A 24,807-nucleotide genomic window follows, 5' to 3' on the forward strand; every position below is an offset into this window, starting at 1 on the left:
AGTATAATTATGAAAAGAATGAAAAAATATACTATCTTTATTTCCAAAGGAGAAAAATAGTCATTTTTTTAAATCAGGCTATGGGAGACAATAATTTAAACTGTTGATTGTATTTTGAAAAATTGATTAAAAAATGATATTGTTTAATCTGTTTCAAGACTAGCTGTTTTGAAAATTGCAACCCCTATTATGATTATGATAGATAAGTATACTGGAAACAGTTTGCTTTTTCCTTACATTTAAAATTTCTAGAAGGGACATCAAAAATCATTAACGCAACAAGGAATTTATGAAGATCTTGATATGTTTCATTTAAGTTTAAAAGAGAATTTGGTGATTTAGCCATTTATGAATTTGTTGCATTTCCTTTGCATTAGCAAATTATCTGAAACCATTAAGATGCATTGCTCATCAATAAAAATAGTGCCATGTATTCTTGTGAATAGTGGAGCTTTAATGGAAGTTTAGCAAAGACATGAAAACTGATTATATGCTACCAGTTATAAAAAAAAGTTGGAAAAAGAGGAATAAAAAGTATTAGCAACCTTATACTCAAATCAGTTTCAGAATGTAGTGTCTTAACATTTGTGCCCAAACACTTAAACCATATGATTAAATACAAATTCCTTCTATTTTTAGATTATTTGCATGAATTGATCCGCTAGTTAGTTAGTCAAATTATTTGTGACTGCAGCTCAATCTTATTAGGATAATAGAAATAAAATACTTAGCACTGCATGTAATCATTGCTCCCATGTGGTCATTTCAGTCTTAATATCAGCTCCCCTTTCTCCTCAGTATGAACTCTACACAATGTTTGCAGCATGTTTTTCATCCTCACTGGCTCCACTAGTGTCATTCACAATCAAGGCCCTTGACAGTAACATTTTTCTCACTTTTTATGTTCAACAAATCTTGAATATTTTCCCTTACACCTTCATTTATCAGATCCAAGCAGAAGAACTTGAATTTATGTGGCACACAACTGACTTACCCATGTATTGTAGGGCCTTACTCGAATATATGAAGCTCTGCCAAAGTAGATACTCCTGGATGGAAAAGACGATCACATGTTCCTTTCCTCTATTAACAATCTAGGTTTTAAAATCAGCACCTGCAGTTTTTGTTTTCCTGAATGTCTTTCTCTGTAAACCAAATCAGTGGAAATCTAGTTCATTAAAGAGTGGAACAAGATGGAGCATGCAGCACTTCTTCATTTAGAATGTGCCAAAATTTGATAAAATGCACCTTTTAGACTTGGGTTGTCAGGGCTTAGAGGCAGGACCAAGAAAGAAATAGGAGAGATCACTGCTGGGGGCCTGATTTGATCCTGCTTCCAACCAATCTTGCTGGAGGTATGTGAGCAAAATGAGTCGCTATCTCTCCATTTGGCAGGTAGCAACAACATTGTGAAGAAAATTTGGGGGTGGTAAGGAGAAATCCACTGGTCTGGAGTGCAGCACTCTAGACAGGCCTAGAGGCCTATCTGGCCTGTCTGGTTCAGTTTAAATAAAAAGTCTGTTAAGGATAACAAGCCCGTTCTCTGCCATTTATTGGAAAATCACAATGAATGATTCCCACCTTGTTCATATTTCTGACTGAAGGCAGGGTACAGAGGCCTGCAGACAAAACAAGTCTATGCATCTCATGTTCTAAGGCATTTGGTTCACTGAATCACTGCAACTTTTCCTTATTTCAGTAATGCAATGGCCAACATCCTTTTTGAACTTCATTTGCTTGTAAAATTGAAACTGACCATGCAGCAATGTAAACTAAGTTTAGTTGCAGTGGGCTGAATATTTAATTAAATCCAGAAACTTCAAACATAGATGGATCTCTAAAATTTGTGTTGTATTCTTTTGTTCTAATTGTTTATTAAAATGAAAAGAAAGTCATATTTTAAAGTTACCTTAAATAAAGTGACTTGTGGTACATTTAATTTTTTTTTACCATTTAGGCAGACTCCACTGATGTGGATGGGCTACTTCTCTCTCGACAACATACTCTTTTGGGAGACAGACATTTATTACCATCTGAGTAAGTGTCGAGATGCTAAGCATCAACATTACTGAAAACTTTCTGTGACTAGTAAATTGAGGGAAATTTTCAGCCAGTCTCTAGGACAGGATGTACATGTATTTGGAAAAGCAAGGACTGATTAGGGATAGTCAACATGGCTTTGTGTGTGGGAAATCATGTCTCACAAACTTGATTGAGTTTTTTGAAGAAGTGACAAAGAGGATTTATGAGGGTAGAGCAGTAGATGTGATGTATATGGACTTTAGTAAGGCGTTCGACAACGTTCCCCATGGGAGACTGGTTAGCAAGGTTAGATCTCACGGAATAAAGGGAGAACTAGGCTTAAATGTAGAAGTCAGAGAGGGTGGTGGTGGTGGGTTGTTTTTCAGACTGGAGGCCTGTGACCAATGGAGTGCCACAAGGATCGGTGCTGGGTCCTCTACTTTTTGTCATTTACATGAATGATTTGGATTACTAAATGGCCATAAGAAGTACAGTTAGTAAGTTTGCAGATGACACCAAAATTGGAGGTATAGTGGACAGCGAAGAAGGTTACCTCAGATTACAACAGGATCTTGACCAGCTGGGCCAATGGGCTGAGAAGTGGCAGATGGAGTTTAACTCAGATAAATGCGAGGTGCTGCATTTTGGGAAAGCAAATCTTAGCAGGACTTATACACCTTAACGGTAAGATCCTAGGGAGTGTTGCTGAACAAAGAGACCTTGGAGTGCAGGTTCATAGCTCCTTGAAAGTGGAGTCGCAGGTAGATAGGACAGTGAAGAAGGGCGTTTGGTATGCTTTCCTTTATTGGTCAGAGTATTGAGTACAGGAGTTGGGAGGTCATGTTGTGGCTGTTCAGGACATTGGTTAGGCCACTGTTGGAATATTGCTTGGAATTCTGGTCTCCTTCCTATCGGAAAGATGTCGTGAAACTAGAAAGGGTTCAGAAGAGATTTACAAGGATGTTGCCAGGGTTGGACGATTTGAGCTATAGGGCGAGGCTGAACAGGCTGGGGCTGTTTTCCCTGGAGTGTCAGAGGCTGAGAGGTGACCTTAGAGGTTTATAAAATTATGGATTTTAGGATAGGATAGTACAAATAGACAATCTCTTTTCCCTGGCATCAGGGAGTCCAGAACTAGAGGGCATAGGTTTAGGGTGATGGGGGAAAGATATAAAAGAGACCTAAGGGGCAACTTTTTCACACAGAGGGTGGTACGTGTATGGAATGAGCTGCCAGAGGAAGTGGTGGAGGCTAGTACAATTGCAACAAAAGGCATTTGGATAGGTATATGAATAGGAAGGGTTTGGAGGGATATGGACCAGGTGCTGGCAGGTGGGACTAGATTGGGTTGGGATATCTAGTTGGCATGGACCGAAGTGTCTGTTTCCATGCTGTACATCTTTATGACTCTATGACTTAAATGTGATCCGAGCCCACAAAATTAAGATATGTTTTCACATTATCAGTATTAAACTTACTGAATGGCCATGAGAAATGAGCATGCTGCACACTTCCCACAAAACAAAGGGAGATGGAACATGCGTTATTGATTTAATCATAAATTGACCATGTAATGCTTTTTTTCATCCATTTCTGTTTTCTTATGTTTACAGTTTAAATGATCTCCCATAGCTTTGATAATGAAGTAAGTGAGGGTGTTAATGGTTGATTTTAAATTTGTGAATCATCCATGTAACGGAATAGTTTCTACGTGTTATCAATCACTTGGTTGTGCAACACATTGTGTCGCTGTCATATAAATAGTTACATCATCCATATCTGTCATTTCTGACAGGAACCTTAAATGAAGGCTCAGTCGCCATTGATGTACTTGTATGGTAGAGTAACTAACTCTGTGATGTAGCACTTTTTTTCAATGGTACATAAATTGACACATTCAGGTTTTGTGTGTACAGTTTTAAGTCTTGACCACAATTATTAAAAATCCAGTATAGCATCCCTTGATGCAATTTGGGATCAAAAGAAAATTGTATTTCAAATTTGTGCCATCACAATGCAAATAATTATTAAAATGTAGTGGAACAATGACAAATCAATAATTAAAAATCTATATAAGCTACAATTTTATTTTAGCATTGCAAACTTTGTCCTTCCAGGGAATCGTAACATCTTAACAAAGCTTAACAAAATCTCTCCAGCAGCTATCTTAAATCATAAAATCATTGAATCATAGAATTTTACAGTATAGAAGGAGGTCATTTGACCCACTGTGTCTGTACTACCCAGTTAGTCTCACTCTTCAGCCCTATCTTCGTAAAAATTCATCACTCTAACATTCAAATATATATCCAGGTCTCTCTTGAAGCCTTTTCTTAAACCCACCTACATCACTATCCCAGGCAGCACATTCCAAATCCTAATAACTGAGGAAAGAAGTTTCTCTTCATCTCAGTCCAAGCTCTCTTGTGGAGCAACTTCAAGTTGTGACCTCCAGTTACTGATATACTGACGAGTGGAAACAGAGTATCTTCCTTTCCCCTGTCAAAAACGTTAATGATTTTGAACACCTCAGTAAGGTCACCTCTTAATCTTCTTTGTGATAAGGAGAATAAACCCAATTTCTCTAATCTTTCCTTATCTAAAATCCTTAATTCCTGATATCATTTTAATAAATCTCCAGGGCTTTAATATCTTTCCTTAAATAAGATGTTTAGAACTGAACACTACTCCAAATGTGGTCTAAACAATGACTTGTAGATGTGTAGCATCACCTCTTTGCTTATGTATCCTATGCCGCTCTTAAAATCCCAAGCCAGATGTCCACCTATTTGACCAACTTGTCAATGTCTCTCTGTAGATGTCTCTCAGCATCATCCTCACAATTCACTATTTTTCGTAGCTGAGCATATCTGCAAATTTAGAGATTTTGCTGTCAACACAAGTGTCCAAATTGTTTATATAAATCAGAAAAGCCAAGGGTCCCAACACCAATCCCTGAGGAACACCAGTTTCAACTTAATCTCCAACTGATTCCATCCAAGTATGTGGATTTAAAGTGTTTTTGTCTTTTTCATATAAAGCAGTTTCCCATTCCCAGCTCCAAATATTTTTTCCCATAAGTAAAATCCTCATTCTCTCCACCCCTCATATATATAATATATATTCATTAGGAGCTGAAGTAGGCCATGTGGCCCCTCAAACCTGCTCAACCAATTATTATGATCATGGCTGATCTGTTAATGTTTCAAATTCCACATTCTCATCTATCTGAATAACCTTTAATTCCATTGCCTAATCATAATCTGTTGGCCTTCTCAAAATAGTCAATGACTCCACCTCCATCACTCTGAGGCAGAGTTTCAAAGTCTGATAATATTTTGAGTCCAGGAGTAATAAAAACCCTTGTCGCTGTATCTATGTTAATAGTTACACCAAACACTTTCTTGTGATGTCATAGACAGTGGTAAAATAGTCATTGTTAAATCATGACTTCTGCTTTAATTTATGAAGTGTAACAGATATGTAAAACAACAAAAAAAATATGTTTGTTATACTTGAATAGAAAATGACAAAAGGTCACACTTTACACACCCATATTTAGTATTGGATTTCAGTATCTTGCTTACTATAACTTGTATGCGTAGAGTTTTACTGGACCCAAGCAATATCCAGCCTGTATTGGTGTTTTGGTCCTTGACTTATACCTTGATATCCTTTTGAAGTTTGTCTGGTACCAAAGGAAGTCATAATTCTCCTAAGCTTAAGTAAAGCTTTCAAACAAACAAAGAATTAGACAGTAGTTCCATGTTCTATTCCCTGAATCTATCTAATAGGCAAATGATACAAATCCATTTGCCACTTGATTCTAAAGTTCTGTCTTGAATTAGTCGATCACTTGCTGAATACAGCAACTCAGCATACCAAAATCCCCTCAACTGAACAACTCTAGTCTTAACATGCTTTACAGCTAAGGTCTGTTTAATTAACTGATTTTTTTTTTGTTGGCCCCTATATTGAGTTACAGTGAAAAATGTTGTTTTGTCTGCGAGATAAGCAGTTTATACCATACAAAGTGCGTCAGCAGAACAGAGTGTGGGATATGGTATTAGAGCCACAGAGAAGATGCAGAGACCGGGATCAGAATTAACATTTGAGAGGTCTGCTCAAAAGTCTGATAATAGGGAATAAGCTGTTCTTGAATCTGTTCATACGTGTATTCAAACTTTTATGTCTTCTGTCCGACAGAAGAGGTGGAAAAGAGTATAACGGGGGTGGGAGGAGTCTTTGATTATGTTGGTTGCTTTCCCAAGGCAGCGGGAAGTATAGATGGAGTCAAAGGATGGAAGGCTGGTTTCATCTATTAAAAATTGGTCGGAGTCTTTGTGGGCATGCCAAATTTCCTTAACCTCCTAAGGAAGTAGAGATGTTATTGTGCTTTCTTGACTGTTGTGCAATGTGGATGGATCAGGACAGATTATTGGTGATCATCACTTCCAGGAACTCGATGCTGTCGACCATCTCCACCTCTGCACGTTGATACAAACTGAGGTGTTCCCGAAGTCAATGACCAGCTCGTTAGTTTCGCTAACATTGATGGAGGGATTGATTGTACCACGCCACTAACCACTCTATGTCCTGTATTATATAATTGAATACAAAACTCTCAGAAAAATGATTTTACACCAAGTGATTTTACACCAAATTGAGCCTTGACTGTCAATCTACAAAATGTAAAATGATTGTATGTTATACATATTCAAATGTTTACAATTCTGATTAGAATTGAAACTGAAACTTCCTGTTTGTCATTAAACATTCTGTGTCATGAAAAGGTATAATGTGTGTAAGCTAGAAAGGTAATTCAGCTTTGTTCTGGTAAATGACATATCCTGGATTTGATTTGCACTATGTTGAAGAAAGTTGTTCAATGTTTTTTTAGAATTTGTGTTCCAAGTACACTCATTCAAATGTGTTTTCAAAAGATCAATGAATTGCATAATAGCAGTACTACACATTTTATTTGTGTGCCTTCGGCCACTACACTAATAATAATGATTTTCAATGTCAAAAAGGCTTTAAAAAAAAAACTGACTTCTGTGTGTAATTTTTCAATGTTTAATTGTTTGACTAAAAGCCATGTTTATAATTGCAGAAAAGAGGAGGCAGGTATCATTCGATCAATGATGATAAAGGTTTTCCGCTGTATTGAACCAGAGCTAAACAACCTCATTTCACTTGGGGACAAGATTGACAGCTTCAACTCATTGTATATGTTGGTGAAGATGAGTCATCACGTTTGGACAGCAGAGAATGTGGATCCTGCCTCCTTTCTCAGTACCACATTAGGAAACGTACTTGTAACAGTCAAGAGAAATTTTGACAAATGCATTGTAAGTATCTAAACCAAAACATTCATTGACACAAGTTGTGTCTTATGGTGTTTGCTGTATTTACTCAAATTGTATCCAGCAGGTTTTATCATAATTATAGATGTGCATCAAAATAATTTTCTAGTTTGGAAATTTTTGGAGAACAGGAACAAACCTTAATAGCCTTGAAATGAATAATATGAAGGAAACTATATATTAGGCAGAGTCTTCTCAAAGTAATGAAAATAAATTAGATATTCTCTTCGTCATTTTGTCTTTTTATTAATCATTTCCTGCCATTTTCTTTCTACTGAAGATGTTGGATTTATTTCCTGAGTGGAAGGCATCCTTTAGCATCTCATCTGTGGAACTAACCTTTTTGTGAAAACTTGAGAAGACTATTTCACTGTAATGTGCATCACAGCCAAGCTGGTCCTGCCCTCACCAAATCTCCACCTCCACCAAACGTTACAGGATAATGATCAAGATTAGGAATTCTGGACAATTTTCTATCCTTAACCCAGGAATGCAGTGGCACACCCTGCCCACATAAACGAAGCTTAGTTCACTTAGTATAAACAGAAAATGAATCAGGACCTTGTGTCTGTGGGTCTCAGCTATTCATTGCGTTAATCAGCTGTGCAATTTGGGAACCTCAAGCCTTTTAAAAAGGCTCTCACTTTCTCTTTGCTTTTTGGTCACATGGCTGTTTGAAAATATTTTCTTTAAATCAAATTTCCATGGCATTTTGGTGAAGAAAAGCAACTGTTCCACTTTAAATAAGGCATGTAATCTATTTTGTCTAATGCGTAGCAAAGATAGCTCCTACAAGAATGATATCCCACACATTGAACAATGTAGTCCATGGTGCAAAAGAAAGGAAATTTGATAGTCTTTTGGCTGGAAGTATGATGTAAGATTTTAACTATTCATTCTTTTTTTCAAGTAATTGTAATACAGCAAAGTTCAGCATTGGCTAAATTAGCACCTAGTAATAATTTGCACTGAAATTGGCTGGAATGAGTAAACTTCGGTCAATCTACAATATGCAGCCACAGAGTTCTTTACTTGTGCTAACAATTTTGGTTTTGTGGCGAATGAATCAGAAACAATTATCGAGCTTCTTTTCTCTGTAAGTGTCTCTCCCCTAAAATGAATGTTCTGATCTGGCCATTTAAGTGTATAAGAGGACTTTTGTTGATGAATGTTATAAATAATTTGAAACGGTTTTGTCTTTAGGTTAATGCCCAGATTTCAGGTCTGTAAATAGATAGTTTTGAATAATTTGTCATTTGTATGTTCTTTCAGTTGAATCAAATTAAACAGATGGAAGAAGTTAAGATATCAAAGAAGAGTAAAGTTGGAATTCTACCATTTGTTAGTGGGTTTGAAGAATTTGCAGAACTAGCAGAGTCCATCTTCAAAATTGCTGAACGTAGGGGGGACCTCGACAAGGCTTACACCAAACTAATTCGGGCTGTTTACAACAATGGTGAGAGGCTGTTAAAAAGTGAACTGAATGCATTGATTTGGTATCTGTATTTGTGATAGCTTTTTTTACATAATTTATTATATATTCCATTCTCAGTGGAAAAAGTCGCTAATGAAAGTCAGAAGACACCAAGAGATGTTGTGATGATGGAAAACTTTCACCACATTTTCTCAACGCTCTCTCGTCTGAAAATTGCATGCCTTGAAATGGAAAGGAGAGAAGCCAAACAGAAATATACAGAGCATTTGCAATTTTATGTGATATACTCTTTGGGACAACCTCTTGAGAAACTTAATGTGAGTTGTTTTATTCCACTCTCATACAAAGCTTCATGTTTGCCCTTACTCTGAAGTTGCTAAGAGTTCTTCTTGAGATCATGAGATTTTTGGAGAACAAAAGAAGGAATGTTGTTCGAACATTAATCCTGGACTGATCCAATCCTATTTAATAACCTATACTGAATTTTTTTTCTATTCCGCGTGGCACATTTTAAAAGGAATACTGAAAATGTCAATTGTATGGGATTTTCAGTCTTAAGGAATGTGCACTATCTTTTGGGTTATGAAAAAGCTTGCTATATAGTGGAAAATTAATCATTAATGCAGGAGCATTAGCAAACTATTGATAACTCCAAATGTGGAAATAACAGTATTAACTTATGTTAACAAAGATATGTTAACAAAGTTACAATAACTATATTAAGTGGTATGTGTTGGTAGAAATCAAATCGTATACTTTTTTAAAAATGTAATGACAAAATTACTAAATACATTGTTTTTTTTTGGAGAGCAGTATTTGAAATAATGTACAATTGATTTTTAAAGAAAATCTGTGTGTTCATTACACAAAGCAGTTTCAATTTCTAACATTGTTGCAATGGCACAGTTATTCAAATCAGGTAAGGATGTAAATAACTACACAAACATTTTTTGAAGTAATTTTACAAAATTCTGTTGCTCAAAATGATTTAAGAAACTGAAGTTTGATTTTTAAATTTTGTATTTGTGCAGTTTTCATAATGTTGGAATATTTATTAAATTTACAATCGCTGGAAAACAGAGTCTAAAATACAAAAACAGTTTTTATATAGAAGTGTTTGAAATCTTGCTGGGATTAAAATAAATTATTGAAAAACAATTTTATTCTTATAAGCAAATTCTAGGTGAGCAAATCACAACTAAAATACTAGCCCAGAAAACACGAGTTGGTTACCAGCCTAATGATAGTGCTACAGTTTGTTGTCGTGTATTTCCTGAAATTGTATTTGCTGTAAGTTAAGTTTGTCATGGCAAATTTTCATGGATCATTAAGTGAACTACGACGTTGCTTTGATGTCACCATTAACTATTTTCTTGTGAATACAGCATTTCTTTGAGGGAATTGAAGCTCGTGTGGCACAGGGCATCAGGGAAGAGGAAGTGAGCTATCAGCTAGCATTCAACAAGCAAGAGCTACGAAAAGTCATTAAAGAATATCCTGGAAAGGAAGTGAAAAAAGGACTGGACAACCTGTACAAAAAAGTGGACAAGCATCTCTGTGAGGAAGAAAACTTGCTGCAGGTGAGTATCCATTGAATATGTAAAGTTAATTCTGCTTCAACTTGTGCTTTTTAAAAAAAATGTATTCCTGGAAGTGGGCCTTACTGAGCTACTTTCCTGAAACTCTTTCTCATCCATACAATGAAGGTACTTGTATAATATTTTTAGATAGGAATCTGAAGGCTTTGATCTGGTGGCAAGTAGCAATATGTTTTCAAGTGAGGTGTTCTGAGGAAGGGTCATTGGACCTGAAACTTTAACTTTGATTTCTCTGCACCAAAGCTACCAGCCCTGCTGAGCCTTTCCAGCAACTTCTGTTTTTGTTTCAGAAGTTTTAAAGGTTCTGTTGCTTACTGAAGAAGAATGGGATGATCTGTTTGTGGTCCATGTTGGAACCAATGGCATAAGGAGAATAAGAAAAGAGTTCCTTCTGATTGAGTTTAAACATTGAGGGTTCAAATTAATAAGATTTTCAAATTTAATGTCTGATTTTCTATCCAAGCCAAAGAATTTGGAAATGGATTAAACAGGTTTTTGTTAATGACATTTATTTTTCCTTGAAGGTTATGTGGCATTCCATGCAGGATGAGTTCATTCGTCAATACAAGCACTTTGAGGGTCTGATAGCTCGTTGTTATCCTGGCTCTGGAATTACTATGGAATTCACCATCCAGGACATTCTAGAGTATTTCTCAAGTATTGCACAGTCGCATTAATAACTAATATTGTCTGAAAAGTAACGAGGTGTCAAGCACCATTTTCACGTTCTTTGCTAAAGCCTGTAATAGCTCTTCATGGAAATAATTGACATCTAATGCTGGCATAATATTATTTGTATATTTAAAAAATAGATACTTAGGCCAAAGCTGAAAAGCTCTTTTTTCTGACACTCTGTTAACTAATTTACATGCACATCTAACAATATGTTCAATTAGGGATGCAAATGCACAATTCTGTGATATATTACTTTATGTGATGAAAAGTTTCAGGTTCGGAAAGTTTTGATGTGTAACACCTGGAATTTTGTATTTCTAGCTATATGGATTGGTAATTTATTTTAAAAATACCACCCTTGACTCTATCTTAAAATGAGCATCTTGTGTTAGAAATCACAATTTCTGAGTAATGGGAGATTTGAGACTGTTAATTGTTTTCTAGTAGAGCTTTGTGAAAAGCTTCACAAATTTTGAAAAATTACTGAGCCTTGAAGTATTGCCAAATGAAGCTGTATTTTAAGAAAGCCGGTTCTTCTATCAATGCATCTCATAACAATTTCTTTCAGGAAAATGGTTACTATATTCTAGAATAATACAAAAATCTCTGCTGATCTAGTTAAAATTCAGAATATATGCTAATATGCTGAAAATTGCTTAATTCAGCCTATCACAATTTCACTTGTGTTATTTGCACTGGATTACACTTGTGCAAGTGCCATGGAATAATTACAATTATTGGATCATTTGTGTTTTTATTATGGTAAAACCACTTTGAAATATCAATACTTTGGATCATAACCAAGATTGTTAAAGTTATTTTTCATACATCTTGGTCATTGAATCAGTCAAGAACTGCAACACCCACAACTTTCACTGATTTTTAAAAAATACTTTATTAATAATAATTTAATTGGTTGCAATCATTCAGACTAATGGGCTTCAATAACAATTTTAGTTGGGAGACTGTGACCTTTCTTCTCAATCAGTCACAGTCTCTTCATTAATTATTTGAGGCAATTAGATTTTTAATATCTCCCATTGAAATTATACAAACTGCATTACTTCCATTCCTGAATCAACTTTAATATTAGGCAGTACTTTTCTTTAGTATCCATTGACCTGATTCAGAAGGTTATAAGGGATTTTTAAAAAAATACAAACCTGATGGACCAATTCATTCTGTTCTTTACAAGCTAATAAATACATTTTGATTTTTCTGTGAACCCAATAATGAACTATAATAATGCCATGAGGAACACTGATCAGGCATTTCCATAAAATGGCCATTTTGTGAACCAAACTGAACCAGAACTTTAAAGTGCTTCTCTTTGGTTCTTGTAAAATATTTTTTAGTCACTGAAAATTTCAACCCAAATTACACAAAATAATTCAGCCTAATATCTAGCATATATTGTAAAACAAATGTTAACATGCCAATTTACTCTTTATTCTAGTGCCTGAGGGAAAAAAGAATTAATGTGCACTGGTTCAGTGTAAATTGAGCATGTAGAACATAACGGCAAACAGAAGCAAACTTTAATGAAGTACTCGAGAGTGAGAGAGATGTCATTAGTGAATTGTTTAATTAGAAATACATAAACAGATTTTTAACTACTTATTGAACCTTCAGTAAATATAATTCAACTAGTAAATTTAGGATACAGAATGAAAATAGAATGGCAGAGAATTAAGGCTCTTCAGAAAACTTTTAATTTTGTATATCTGGCTTCCAGCAATTTAAGTTGACTGTGATATTTAGTTTCCAATTCAATGCAAACTTCTCTAGAAAATCAATTATTTAACACTAGCAACACAGCATGGATGTTCTTGCACATAAGCGTACAAGTTCCCGAACTTTGATTTTTGATATTCCCAAAATAGAAAAATAACAAAAACTCCATCTTGGCTGGTATTTATCTCGTGTTTGGGCTATTTTGTTATGATGTAACATGTGCATTAATTATTTAGAAACACTAATCATGACTGTGCAAAATTTACTAAATGTTCTGATGCATTATTGTGAAAGAGTGAATTAGGTTTTGAAATGCCTACAAGCAAACTACAGTAATATATAATTGTTAAAACTGCACTGAAAATGGAGTTCTTTGGTCATAACAAATAAGTGATAATTCTTGCATCAGAAATGAATCAGGTTTTCAGTCTTTATTATAAAATGTGGAGCTCCCTTCTTAGTGCAGAAATTATGACAAACTTGTAGAATTTTCTTTAAGTATCATATTCTTTGCTGGGGGGAGGGGGCGCTAACAGATGAAAGGAAGATATTTCAGTACAGGATGTGAATGAATCCTGATAATCTATAATTGTTACTGATACATTAACTTAAATAACTTGATATGCATTTTGTATGCAGGTAGCATCTTTTGTTTTACAGGCAGTTGAATGATATTTCATGGTTATTAACTGTTAGTAAAAAGGTTCATATATTTAATGGGATTCTAACCTATATACTAATGTATTAGCACCATATACTTCTCAAAATTTCCATGTCATTTGCATTCTATCAATAAAAGATGTGTCGGGCTATTTATATTCACTAAGATGTGTACAGTGCTGTCACTGCAAGTACCTACTGATAAAGCTAATAATTCTAAAGATATTAAACACCTTTTAAATTTTGTATTACTATTAATTTTGGAAAATTACTGTCGATCAAAATCCTTGTTTGAGCTGGGGATCAATATAATAACCTACATGACCATCCCACTTGGATTCTGTTTCAATGCCAATAAATACGATCTATTATTTATTTTGTAAACAATAACATTCTGATGGCCTCATTGTATTGCTGCGTTTAAAACACTACCAATAAAATAAATTACATACTTGTGTTTCATTTTCTACCCTATGCTTTATTCCATAGTTCCCAATACAATACCAATGCACAAGAAATAGAAAATTTGGAAATATTCAGTGGAGCAACTATGGAAAGAGCATTAAGTTTTCAGAAACCGCTTCTTGATGGTGCTGAAATATCCACTTACCTGTCTTAATAATATACATGTTAACTGATCATGAGTTTTTCCATAATTTGCTGCTTGTTTGAACATGTTTCTTTATTTACAAGTGCATGCTAGTGTTTTGAGGTTTGTTGTGCTAACAGTATTGGACAATTGTGGATAATTAATAGCATTGAAGCACATCAAATCCTATATTGACCCTGGATACTTTTCAGTGACCTGTGCAATAGAGGATCTGGTCTTTGAGTTCTGTTACATTTTTATGTTGTTAAGATGGTTAAAATTTGGCAGCAAACCAACTATATAAATAAAGTGATGCTCACTGGAAATGATTTTTGGCTCCACTTCTGATCAGAACAATCACTTGTGTTTTAGTGTGCCATGCTTTGTGCATGTGCAGTTTATTTTGGTCAAGTTGCTTCAATGCGAGATAACTTGCCTGCATTATGAACAAGGAGAATTTTTAAACATCTGAGGGAGAGGTTGAATTTAAAAAAGAAGGAAGTCAGTTCATCTGTCCTCATTCCAAGGCCATAACTATTTGTGGTTATACCATCCAGAATTGTAACAAATTGAGAACCCTCACCTCATTCATACAGTGACCACAAGAGCAGAAGACCTCCTACAAGAGCAGGTCAGAAGTTAGGAAGACAGCAGTAAGTAACTTGCTTCCTGACTCTCTAAAGCCTGTCCACCATCTACAAAGCACAAGTCAGGAGTGTGATCGAATATTCCCATGTGCCTGGATGAGTGCAGCTCCAACAACATTTAAGAAGTTTGACACCATCCAGAACAAAGCAGCCCACTTTGGCACTATATCCACAAACATCCAGTCACCCTACTACCTTTGCAGATGCATCTACCATCAGTGTGTACACCATCTACGAGATGCACTACAGAATTTCACCAAGGCTGTTTGACAGCACATTCAAACCCACAACCACTTCCTTTGAGAAGGACATGGACAGCAGATACATAGGAACACCATTACCCTGCAAGTTTCCCTTGAAGCCACTCGCTACTCTTATTTAGAATTATCACTGTTCCTTAACCGTCGCTGGGTCAAAATCCTGGAATTCTCTTCTTAAGGGCATCGTGGGTCACCCTACAGCATATGGACTGCAGTAAGTCAAGAAGACAATTCACCAACACCATCTCAAGGCCAACTGGGGACAGGCATTTTTTGATTTCAAAAATATACTTTACCCATAGAAACCTTTGGTACCTGTACAGTTGATAATGCCATTCAGATATATACTGTCTTTACATTCAGAGAACAGATTGAGTCATTGATATTTACAATTCTGTATGTTAACCATCTAGCCTCTAGGCATTTAGCTGAGGTGTCAGCTGAGCATAATTACTGAGTGGGCCCCTGCTATTCTTTGGCACAAGGACCTTACACAGTGGTCTTTCCCCACTACGCCTTGGCGGCAGCTGCCCAAAGCTTCAGCACGTAGCTGGATCAACCACAAATTACCACATTCCATGAATGAATTAAAAATTTCCCTTTACTGGGTGTAGCTTGAGTGCAAACTTGCCTAAGTACAAGTGACTGTGAGTATCATCTCCCATTTTCATCTGGATGTGATTGATCTGTTCCTTGGAAATGGAGCAAAGGTAATAGCATCCCCAGACTCCGAGAAGCCTATTGAGATCAAGCAGACCAAACAGCTGTAGGAGAAACTACCTGGCATTATCTGACCATGTTCACAAGGTTCATGGCCAGATAATCTCAAGCAGCAGAGGCTGAGGTGGCAGCGCAAATAGAAGACCCTCAGGTGATTATCTGAAACATTTTTTTGGGGCATCTGTGAAGATCCCAAGGAGGCAATGAATACAGCTTCCTTGATAGCAGCCCAACAATCTGACTGAGGAAACACAACTCACATTGAAGCTGAGGCAGAAGCAGTCACAATGTTGCTGTATTAAAAATAATGATCTCATCACAGACCTGGAAACAAGTGGACAGTGATCTACCAGGATGTGATGACACCGAGGTACTGTAGACAGATGTTGGAACTCACTCACTAACTTCTGATGGCTGTCAAGCCAGTATATGCAAAATCCCAAGCCTGCATCAGCCAACGTTTTTACTGGCCATACCACCTCAAGGTTATAGCAAGGCTTTGCATAACCTACCAACGTCAGATCCTGGAAAGGTCCAAACATGCAATAAAACCTGCACGTTATTCCTGTGCCAGCATTTAGGCAACCATTCAACAAGAACTGTGTGGGACCTCAGCCAAAACAAAAGGGTTAGTAAGGTTAGATCACATTGGATGCAGGGACAGCTAGCCAATTAGATAGGGAATTTGCTTGACAGTAGGAGACATAGTGTTGTTCAGACTGGAGGCCTGTGACCAGTGGTGTACTGCAAGGATTGATGCTGTGTCCACTTTTTTTTTTGTCATTTATACAAACAATTTTGAGGAGTATATATGAGGCATGGTTAAGACGTTTGTAAATGACACCAAAATTGGTGGTAGAGCGGACAATGAAGAAGGTTATCGCAGTACAACATGATTGTGATGAACTGTGTCAAGGAATGGCCGATGGCGTTTAAATTAAACAAAAATGTGAGGTGTTGTATTTTGGTAAGGAAAACTAGGGCTGGTCTCTCCGTTATTGATAACTGGGAATGGCGTTGAACAGAGTCACCTGGGGGCGTGGGTACATAGTTCCTTGAATGTGACATCACAGACAGGGTTGTGAAGAAGGTGTTTGGGACTTCTCCAGTCAAAACATTGAGTACAAGAGTTGGGACATAATGTTACAGTTGTACAAGACTTTGGTAAGGCCACATTTAGAGTACTGCGTAGAATTCTGATCGCCTTGCTATAGGAAGGATGTTATTATACTGGAATAGGTGCAAAAAGGATTTGAGGATGTTACTGAGACTGGAGGGCTTGAATGATAGGAGAGGCCGGATCTTTTCTTCCTGGAGCGGAGGAGGCCGAGGGGTAACATTATAGAAGTTTATAAATCACGAGGGGTCATAGATAGGTTGAATAGCCAAGGTTTTTCCCCCAGGTAGGGAGAGTCCAAAACTAGGGGACATAAATTTAAAGTAAAAGGAGACAGATTTAAAAGAGCTGAAAATGTGTTGCTGGAAAAGCGCAGCAAGTCAGGCAGCATCCAAGGAACAGGAGAATTGACGTTTCGGACATAAGCCCTTCTTCAGGAAGATTTAAAAGAGACCCAAGGGGCAACCTTTTTCATACAGAGGATGGTGCATATATGAAGGAGCTGCCAGAAGAAGTGGCAAAGGTGATTACAACACTTTAAAAAAAAAATTGGATATACATGAATAGGAAATGTTTAGAGGGACGTGGACCAAATGCAGGCAAATTGACTCTGCCTCTATGACTGGCTGTCAGAAAATCCTCATCATGGACATGGCTACTTGTTTTCCCAGAGCTTGTTATCCCTGAGAAGCATATCTCCTCTAAAACTAATTAAGAAGAAGTTTTCAGAAGATGAAGTCTCCATGTTAGACTACACAGCAGTATTCCCAGAGCAACTCTAAGACTCTATGATATATCCTGCTAACACTTAAATCTCCCAGGCAGCTATTAAAGCTTTATTCTGATGAAGAATCTCTGGACTTGAAGCATTAACTCTTTCCTTGTCACAGATGCTGCAAGACCTGAGTTTCTCCAGCCATTTGTTATTGTTTCAGAGAAAATGCCATCACATACCCTGCATTTCTCCAGCATTTTCTGTTGTTGTTCACATTTTCCAGCATCTGCGGTATTTTACTTTGATTTGACTAAAAGGTTAATCAGGAGCAAGGCATGAGTGTATGAAAGGAAGCTAGAATTGTAAAAACATAGTGAGAGGTAAAGGTATTTTAAAAAAGATTAAAGTGTGTTGGTCCACGAGTGAGAATGGGGAGTTGATAATAAAGAAATGGTGGTTAAAATGATCAAAATTTCTGCCTCTGTCCTCACTTTAGAGGCTACAAAAACATTCCCATTATAGCTGTAAATCAAGAGGTGAAAGAAAGGGAAAGACAATGAAATTATCACTTACCTTGTGATTATAGTAAGCAAACTATGGGCTGTGATAGGTCTTTGAGTCCAGATGGACTTCATCCAAATATATTAAAACTGATTGTTAATGAGGTAGTAGTCTTAACAAGGTGAAATTTCTAAAATTCAGGAAAGGTTACATTGGACTAGATTGTAGCAAACATAACCCTTCTACTCAAGAGAGAGAGAGGCAGAAAACAGGAAATGATAGGACGCTTGATGTCTGTCATGGGGAGAAACAGGCCCTTCACCCCACTATATCTGCAGTGAACATGATGCATTTCTAAACTAATCCTACCTGCCTGCATGTACACCCACAACTGTGTTGCCAAATTCTAAACAACACCATCTACAAATGTGCTGATGATACCAGTGATAGGATGGATATCTAACAAGGAGTCTGAAAGGAGATAGAGGGCTTGGTGACATCGTGCAGTAAGAACAATTCTCTCAATGTGAGCAAAACTAAAGAACTGATCATTGACTTCAGAAGCAAGGGAGGAGAATACACACCCATCTACATCAATGGAGCTGAGTTTGAGAGAGCAGAGAGTGTCCAAGTTCCTAGGAGTGACAATAACCAACAACCTGTCCTGGACTTTCCACATAGATACAATGGTCAGGGAGGCACAACGCCTCTTCTTCAGGCAGCTCAGGAAATTTGGCATGTCCATAAGGACCCTCACCAACTTCTACAGATACACCATTGAAAGTATACTGTCCAGATGCATAACACCCTTTATGGCAACTGCTCTGCCCAGGACATAAAAAAACTACAGAAAGTTGTGTGCACAGCCCAGACCATTGCAGAAGCCAACCTTCTATCCATGGTCTCCATTTACATGGCTCGTTGTTGCGGTAAAGCTGCCAACATCAAAGATCCATTGCACCCTAGTAATACTCTCCTACAACCTCTTCCATCAGGCAAAAGATACAGAAGCTTGAACATGCACCAGCAGGTTCAAGAACAGCTTCTTTCTGGCTGTTACTAGACTGATGAATGGACTCTTTAACTTCAAATAATGCTGATCTTGCTAAAGTTGATCTTGCCTAGTGCACACCTTGTGTAATGTAACCTGAATGCCTCTAAGTATTTTTTCCACTCTATGATCTGTATGTCCTTGCTTACTATGATCTGCCTGTACTGCTCATAAGCAAAGCATGACAATAAAATCAAATCTGTATGCCCTCTGTGCCCTGCCTGTTAATATGTATGTCTAAATACCTCTTAAACTTGGCTTTCTTAACTATTCCTGCCTTCCCTGGCAGCACATTCTAGGCACCTGCCATCCTCTTTGTGAAAAAATACTTTCCTTACACAGCTCCATTAAACTTTCCCCCTCATAGCTTAAACGTGTGCCCCCTAGATGTTTCCACCCTGGGAAAAAAGACAATTATCCACTATATCCATGCCTCAAATTAGTAACCTGGTCAAGTTACCACTCATTACCACAAAACCATAAGAAATATGAACCGGAGTAGATCATCTTGTGCCTACCAATTCAATAGGATCATGGCTGATCTGACATTCCTCGTGTCCACTTTCCTGCCTTTTCCCTGTAAGTCTTGATTTCCCAATTGATCAAGAATCTATTTCAGCCATAAATATACATAAGGACTCTGCCCCAACAGCTCTCTGTGGCAAGGAGTTCCAAAGACACTCAACCCTCTGAGAGATGTCTTCCTCATCTCAATCTTAAATTGTCAGTCCCTTATTCTGGAACTATGCCTTCTGGTCTGAGACAGTGCCATGGGGGAAATATTTCTCAGCATTTACTCTGTCAAGCCCCTTAAAAATCCTATATGTTTCAATGAGATCACCTCTCATTCTTCTAAATTCCAATGAGTAGGGTCCCAACCTGTTTAGCCTTTGCTCTTAAGATAATGCCTCCACAGCAGGGATCATCCTAGTTGATATGACATGGCAGTGAACCCTTCCATTAATTAAACCAAACACCCAAAAAGCTTACCTCGCCTCATAATCTGTTAAAATATGGGTGAGAGAGAACTCCTAAGTTCCACTATTTAAAGAAAATAATATCAATTTATTTGTGAACTCTAAAGGTGAACATTAAACAACTATCCACAACTCTCAGCTCCCCTTTCTCTTAATTGCTTATTACCTGCCTTCAATTTTCACGCAGAGGGTGGTACGTGTATGGAATAAGCTGCCAGACGATGTAGTGGAGGCTGGTACAATTGCAACATTTAAGAGGAATTTGGATGGGTATATGAATAGGAAGGGTTTGGAGGGATATGGGCCGGGTGCTGGCAGGGGGGACTAGAATGGGTTGGGATATCTGGTTGGTGTGGACGGGTTGGACCGAAGGCTCTGTTTCCATGCTGTACATCTCTATGACTCTATGAACTCTATAACAATATACTGCTCCAATAAAACACTTATTAAAAATTACATCAACTTAATTTCAAAACCATACAGCGGTTGTTGTCTACAGTGGCTTTCTTCTTCTGGCTGAGGATCTCCCTGGGTCATCTTTCTTTTTACGGCAAATATGTTACATATGAAAAGGTACCTATGATAGAGAGTGTTTCCTAATCTCTTGGGTCTCTCTCAATGGCAGTTGCTCTATCTGATTTTCAAAATACCTGCCTTTTAATTTTTTATTTTTTTTTAACCCCCACACTACCACCTAAGTGCGGTAGTGCTTATTTTTTTTGTCAAAACAGCAATCAACTCAGGTATCCATTTCACAGCCAAATGTTACATATTTTCAATTTTCCACTACACTCTAAGACTGCTATCTAGTCACGTGACACAGGTGCTTGAAAGCTTTCAGTTCAGTTCACTCTCTCTTAAAGGTACAGTACACGCCTTCAACTTCAGAACATAGTGAACCTTCTCTGAACTGTCTTCAATGAAATCTTTCCTTAGTTAAAGGGGCCAAGACTACTCTCAATACTCCAGATACGGTCTCACCATCACCTTGAACATTTACAGTAAGACTTCCCTATTTTATACCTCAACTACCTTGAAATAAGGGTCAACATTCCATTAGCCTTCCTCAGCAGCGGCCGGTGTGAAGAAGCAGTCCTGGAGCAGCGTCCAGCGTGGGGAGTGAGCTCTTGGTGGAGGCTGGCAATGGGGAAGCAATCTTGGAACTTATCTTGAAGCAGCTGAGAGCCGCTACGTTGTGTACTGGAGGCTTGGAGCAGAGTGGGCTCGATTATTGATCTGGGGTCTGGCGCAGGCAGTCAGACCATGTACGGAAGTCCCTGCGTTGAGCTGCTGCAATGTAATGATGTTTTTCCTATCTGATTGCAATGTCAATCCTTTAACTATGTCTTACTTTTAACTTATTCTTAAAACACTGTAACATAATGCAACTACTTTTTATTCCTCTTTTGTGTCTTAAGATTTGTACCTAGGTACTTGTACCTAAGATGGCGCCTTAAGAGATAACAACAAAAGTTGTAAAACTTTTCACTGTACTCCTGTATTTCTGTACTTGAGTATGTGTGACAATAAAGGATATTTTATTGATTACCTGTTGCACCTGTGTGCAAGCTTTCTCATGCACGAGTACCGCCAAGTCCCTTTGTGTTCCCTTGTGTCCCCTAGTTTATCTTAACTCAAAATATTTAATATTTTGTAATTCTCCCTTCCAAAATGAACAGTTTCACGTTTTCCCACATTCTATTTCATTTCCAATTGTTTGCACATTTGCATTACTTATTAATATCGTGTGAACTGTTTGTATCCCTTGCAATTTGACCTGCCGCCTTTTTGTGTCATCTTTGACGACAGTACTTCCTCCATTAATATGCATGGTAAGAAGTTGCAGTCTCAGCACGAATCACTGTGGAACCTGAATGGTCAGTCCCAGTTTGCCCTCTGAAAAAGAACTCCTTATGCCCATTCACTTTCCTGCCCATTAGCCAATTCTCTATCCATGCCAATATGCAACCTCTATATACCACCATGGGCTCTTATGACTTGACCTTTTGTTAAAGTATCTGGTTGAATGTCCTCTGGGAGCTCAAATAAAACACAGCTATAGGTTACCCCTTATCCTCTGGATCAATGGTGCTGGAAGAGCACAGCAGTTCAGGCAGCATCCGAGGAGCTTCAGCAAAATCGACGTTTCGGGCAAAAGCCCTTCATCAGGAATAAAACCCCTTATCCTCGCTGAGACATCCTTGAAAAATTCTAATAAATTCGTCAGACACAATTTCCCTTTCATGAAGCCATGCTGACTCTGCTTGATTACTGATTTTCCAAACATGTCATTACTTCTTTAATAACTAATTTCAAAAGTAGATGTTAGGCGAATCGGCCTAGCACTACCACTCGGTATTATTCTCCATGACTATGCTGAATGGTAGTGCCTCAAAGACACTAACAAACCACTCCAGCAACTGTATGCCACACCCACTGGGTGGCACTGTAATTCCCTGGCCCTGCTCTGTGTGTTTTGGAAGAGGGGGTGTCACTCCGCTTGGCCCCACCAGGGGCAGTGTCTGGGTGCCATTCCCCATGGCCCCACCAGGGGCAGTGTCTGGGTGTTATTCCCCTTGGCCCCACTGGGAGCAGTGTCTGGGTGCCATTCCCCTAGGCCCCTCCAGGGGCAGTGTCTGGGTGTTACTCCCCCGGCCCCACTGGGGGCAGTGTCTGGCAGCTGTTCCCCTTGGCTCCACTGGGGGCAGTATCTGGGTGCTGTTCCCCTTGGCCCTACTGGGGGCAGTGTCTGGGTGCTGTTCCCCTTGGCCCCACTGGGAGCAGTGTCTGAGTGTTACTCCCCGGGCCCCACTAGGGGAAGTGTCTGAGTGCTGTTCCCCTTGGCTCCACTGGGGTGGGGGGGGGAGCGTCTGGGTGCTGTTCCCCTTGGTCCCGCTGGGGGCAGTGACTGGGTGCTGTTCCCCTTGGCGCCGCTGGGGGGGGGAAACAGAGTCTGGGTGTCGTTCCCCTTGGCCCAGCTGGAGGCAGTATCTGGGTGTCGTTACCCTTGGCCCCGCTGGAAGCAGTGTCTGGGTGCTGTTCCCCTTGGCCCCGCTGGGGGCAGTGTCTGGGTGTTACTCCCCCGGCCCACTGGGGGCAGTGTCTGGGTGCTGTTCCCCTTGGCTCCGCTGGGGGCAGTGTCTGGGTGCTGTTCCCCTTGGCCCCACTGGGAGCAGTGTCTGAGTGTTACTCCCCGGGCCCCACTAGGGGAAGTGTCTGAGTGCTGTTCCCCTTGGCTCCACTGGGGTGGGGGGGGGAGCGTCTGGGTGCTGTTCCCCTTGGTCCCGCTGGGGGCAGTGACTGGGTGCTGTTCCCCTTGGCGCCGCTGGGGGGGGAACAGAGTCTGGGTGTCGTTCCCCTTGGCCCAGCTGGAGGCAGTATCTGGGTGTCGTTACCCTTGGCCCCGCTGGGGGCAGTGTCTGGGTGCTGTTCCCCTTGGCCCCGCTGGGGGCAGTGTCTGGGTGTCGTTCCCCTTGGCCCCGCTGGGGGCAGTGTCTGGGTGTCGTTCCCCTTGGCCCCGCTGGGGGCAGTGTCTGGTGCTGTTCCCCTTGGCCCCGCTGGGGGCAGTGTCTGGGTGCTGTTCCCCTTGGCCCCGCTGGGGGCAGTGTCTGAGTGCTGTTCCCCTTAGCCCCGCTGAGTGGCGGTGTGGGGAAGCTCGGTCATTGTAGATGGGGGTGCGCGCCATTTTCAAACGTCTTGCCGCGGGAGGTTCGGGTTCCGGCGGAGGCAGGTGGAGCTGCGAGGAGACGAGCGGTGGAGCCGGGGAGCTCACGGTAAGGAGACGGGCACGGTCCGGATTGGCGAAGCGGGAGGTGTTGGAAATAGTCAGGGCCGATTCGGAAAGGCCAGGAGCGGCGGAGGCTCCGCGGTCGTTGTGGCCCGGGCCCGGGAAGGGGAAGACGGCGCTTGGCTTTCCGGGCTCAGGCCAGGGGAGGCCTTTAATTAAAGGGCCCAGCTTTGGCCGGTAGAAATTGAAAGGTCGGAAACCGGCACTCATCGCTGTTTGCGCATGCGTATGACTGGCTCTTAGGCACCATCACTGAGTGACAGCAGCAATACTGTTTAATTGTTAACATGCAGCAGGAATATTTACATTGTTGGCAATTGGCAACAATATCAATAATCTTCACGTCTTTTCTTTTATTCTCTGTTTAGGGTCTTGCTAAAACCAAATACACTGTTCATTGCTGCAGCAGAGTAAACAAACCCTGAACCCAGCTTTTTCTCCCTCTGCCAGTTGTTTGCACCACCTCCGGTTTATCCTGAGCCCTATTCCAGAGCTTGAACAAAATGATCAAGGCAAACTGAGGCTGCAGTGAGTTCTGGTGATATAAGAAATATAAGGAGCAGCAGGCCTTTTCATTCATATAGAGCCCACTCTGCCAATCAGGAAGATCATTGCTGATTTGACTGTGGCTTGCGCTGCAAGACCATCTGCAGTGCCCCAGGTATGTTCTTCATTTCCTTTGCAATAACAGGTGAACATTCTATTTGCCAACTTTATCATTTGCTACACTTCCATGTTAACATTTTGAAATTACAGAGTTATAGAGCTGTACAGCATGGAAACAGACCCTTCGGTCCAACTCATCCATGTGACCAGATCTGGTCCCATTTGGCAGCTTTTGGCCCATATTCCTCTAAGCCTTTCCGATTTATATACCCATCCACCTGCCTTTTAAATGTTATTGTACACGTCCTCTGGCAGCTCATTCTATACATGCACCACCCTCTGCATGA

At 39.5% G+C, this 24,807-nt stretch overlaps 2 protein-coding genes across 11 annotated transcripts in view; both read left to right on the forward strand.

Moving 5' to 3' along the window:
- The window catches only part of exoc1 (exocyst complex component 1), a 65,401-nt gene extending 50,993 nt beyond the window's left edge, over positions 1–14,408 (forward strand). For 8 of the 9 annotated variants that reach the window (XM_087988214.1, XM_087988235.1, XM_087988243.1 and 5 more), the window contains 6 exons: positions 1,958–2,037; positions 7,136–7,373; positions 8,661–8,844; positions 8,941–9,140; positions 10,209–10,403; positions 10,946–13,947. In XM_087988214.1, coding sequence (XP_087844340.1) covers positions 1,958–2,037; positions 7,136–7,373; positions 8,661–8,844; positions 8,941–9,140; positions 10,209–10,403; positions 10,946–11,098 — 1,050 coding nt within the window. In that variant the 3' untranslated portion in view covers positions 11,099–13,947. Of the gene's footprint in view, positions 1–1,957; positions 2,038–7,135; positions 7,374–8,660; positions 8,845–8,940; positions 9,141–10,208; positions 10,404–10,945; positions 13,948–13,979 lie in introns of those variants that run through there. The other variant, XM_087988246.1, reaches the window with a different exon arrangement.
- Positions 14,409–23,741: 9,333 nt separating this feature from the next.
- cep135 (centrosomal protein 135) overlaps positions 23,742–24,807 on the forward strand; it is a 135,814-nt gene continuing 134,748 nt past the window's right edge. The window contains exons 1-2 of one of the 2 annotated variants that reach the window (XM_043690562.2): positions 23,742–23,840; positions 24,223–24,515. The gene's annotated coding sequence lies outside the window, so the exon portion shown is untranslated. The remainder of the gene's footprint in view (positions 23,841–24,222; positions 24,516–24,807) is intronic. The other variant, XM_043690581.2, reaches the window with a different exon arrangement.

The sequence above is a fragment of the Chiloscyllium plagiosum genome, unplaced genomic scaffold (genome assembly GCF_037043375.1).
Source record: "Chiloscyllium plagiosum isolate Xiang-an unplaced genomic scaffold, Cpla_swu_hap1 HiC_scaffold_1, whole genome shotgun sequence".
Lineage (NCBI taxonomy): Eukaryota > Metazoa > Chordata > Chondrichthyes > Orectolobiformes > Hemiscylliidae > Chiloscyllium > Chiloscyllium plagiosum.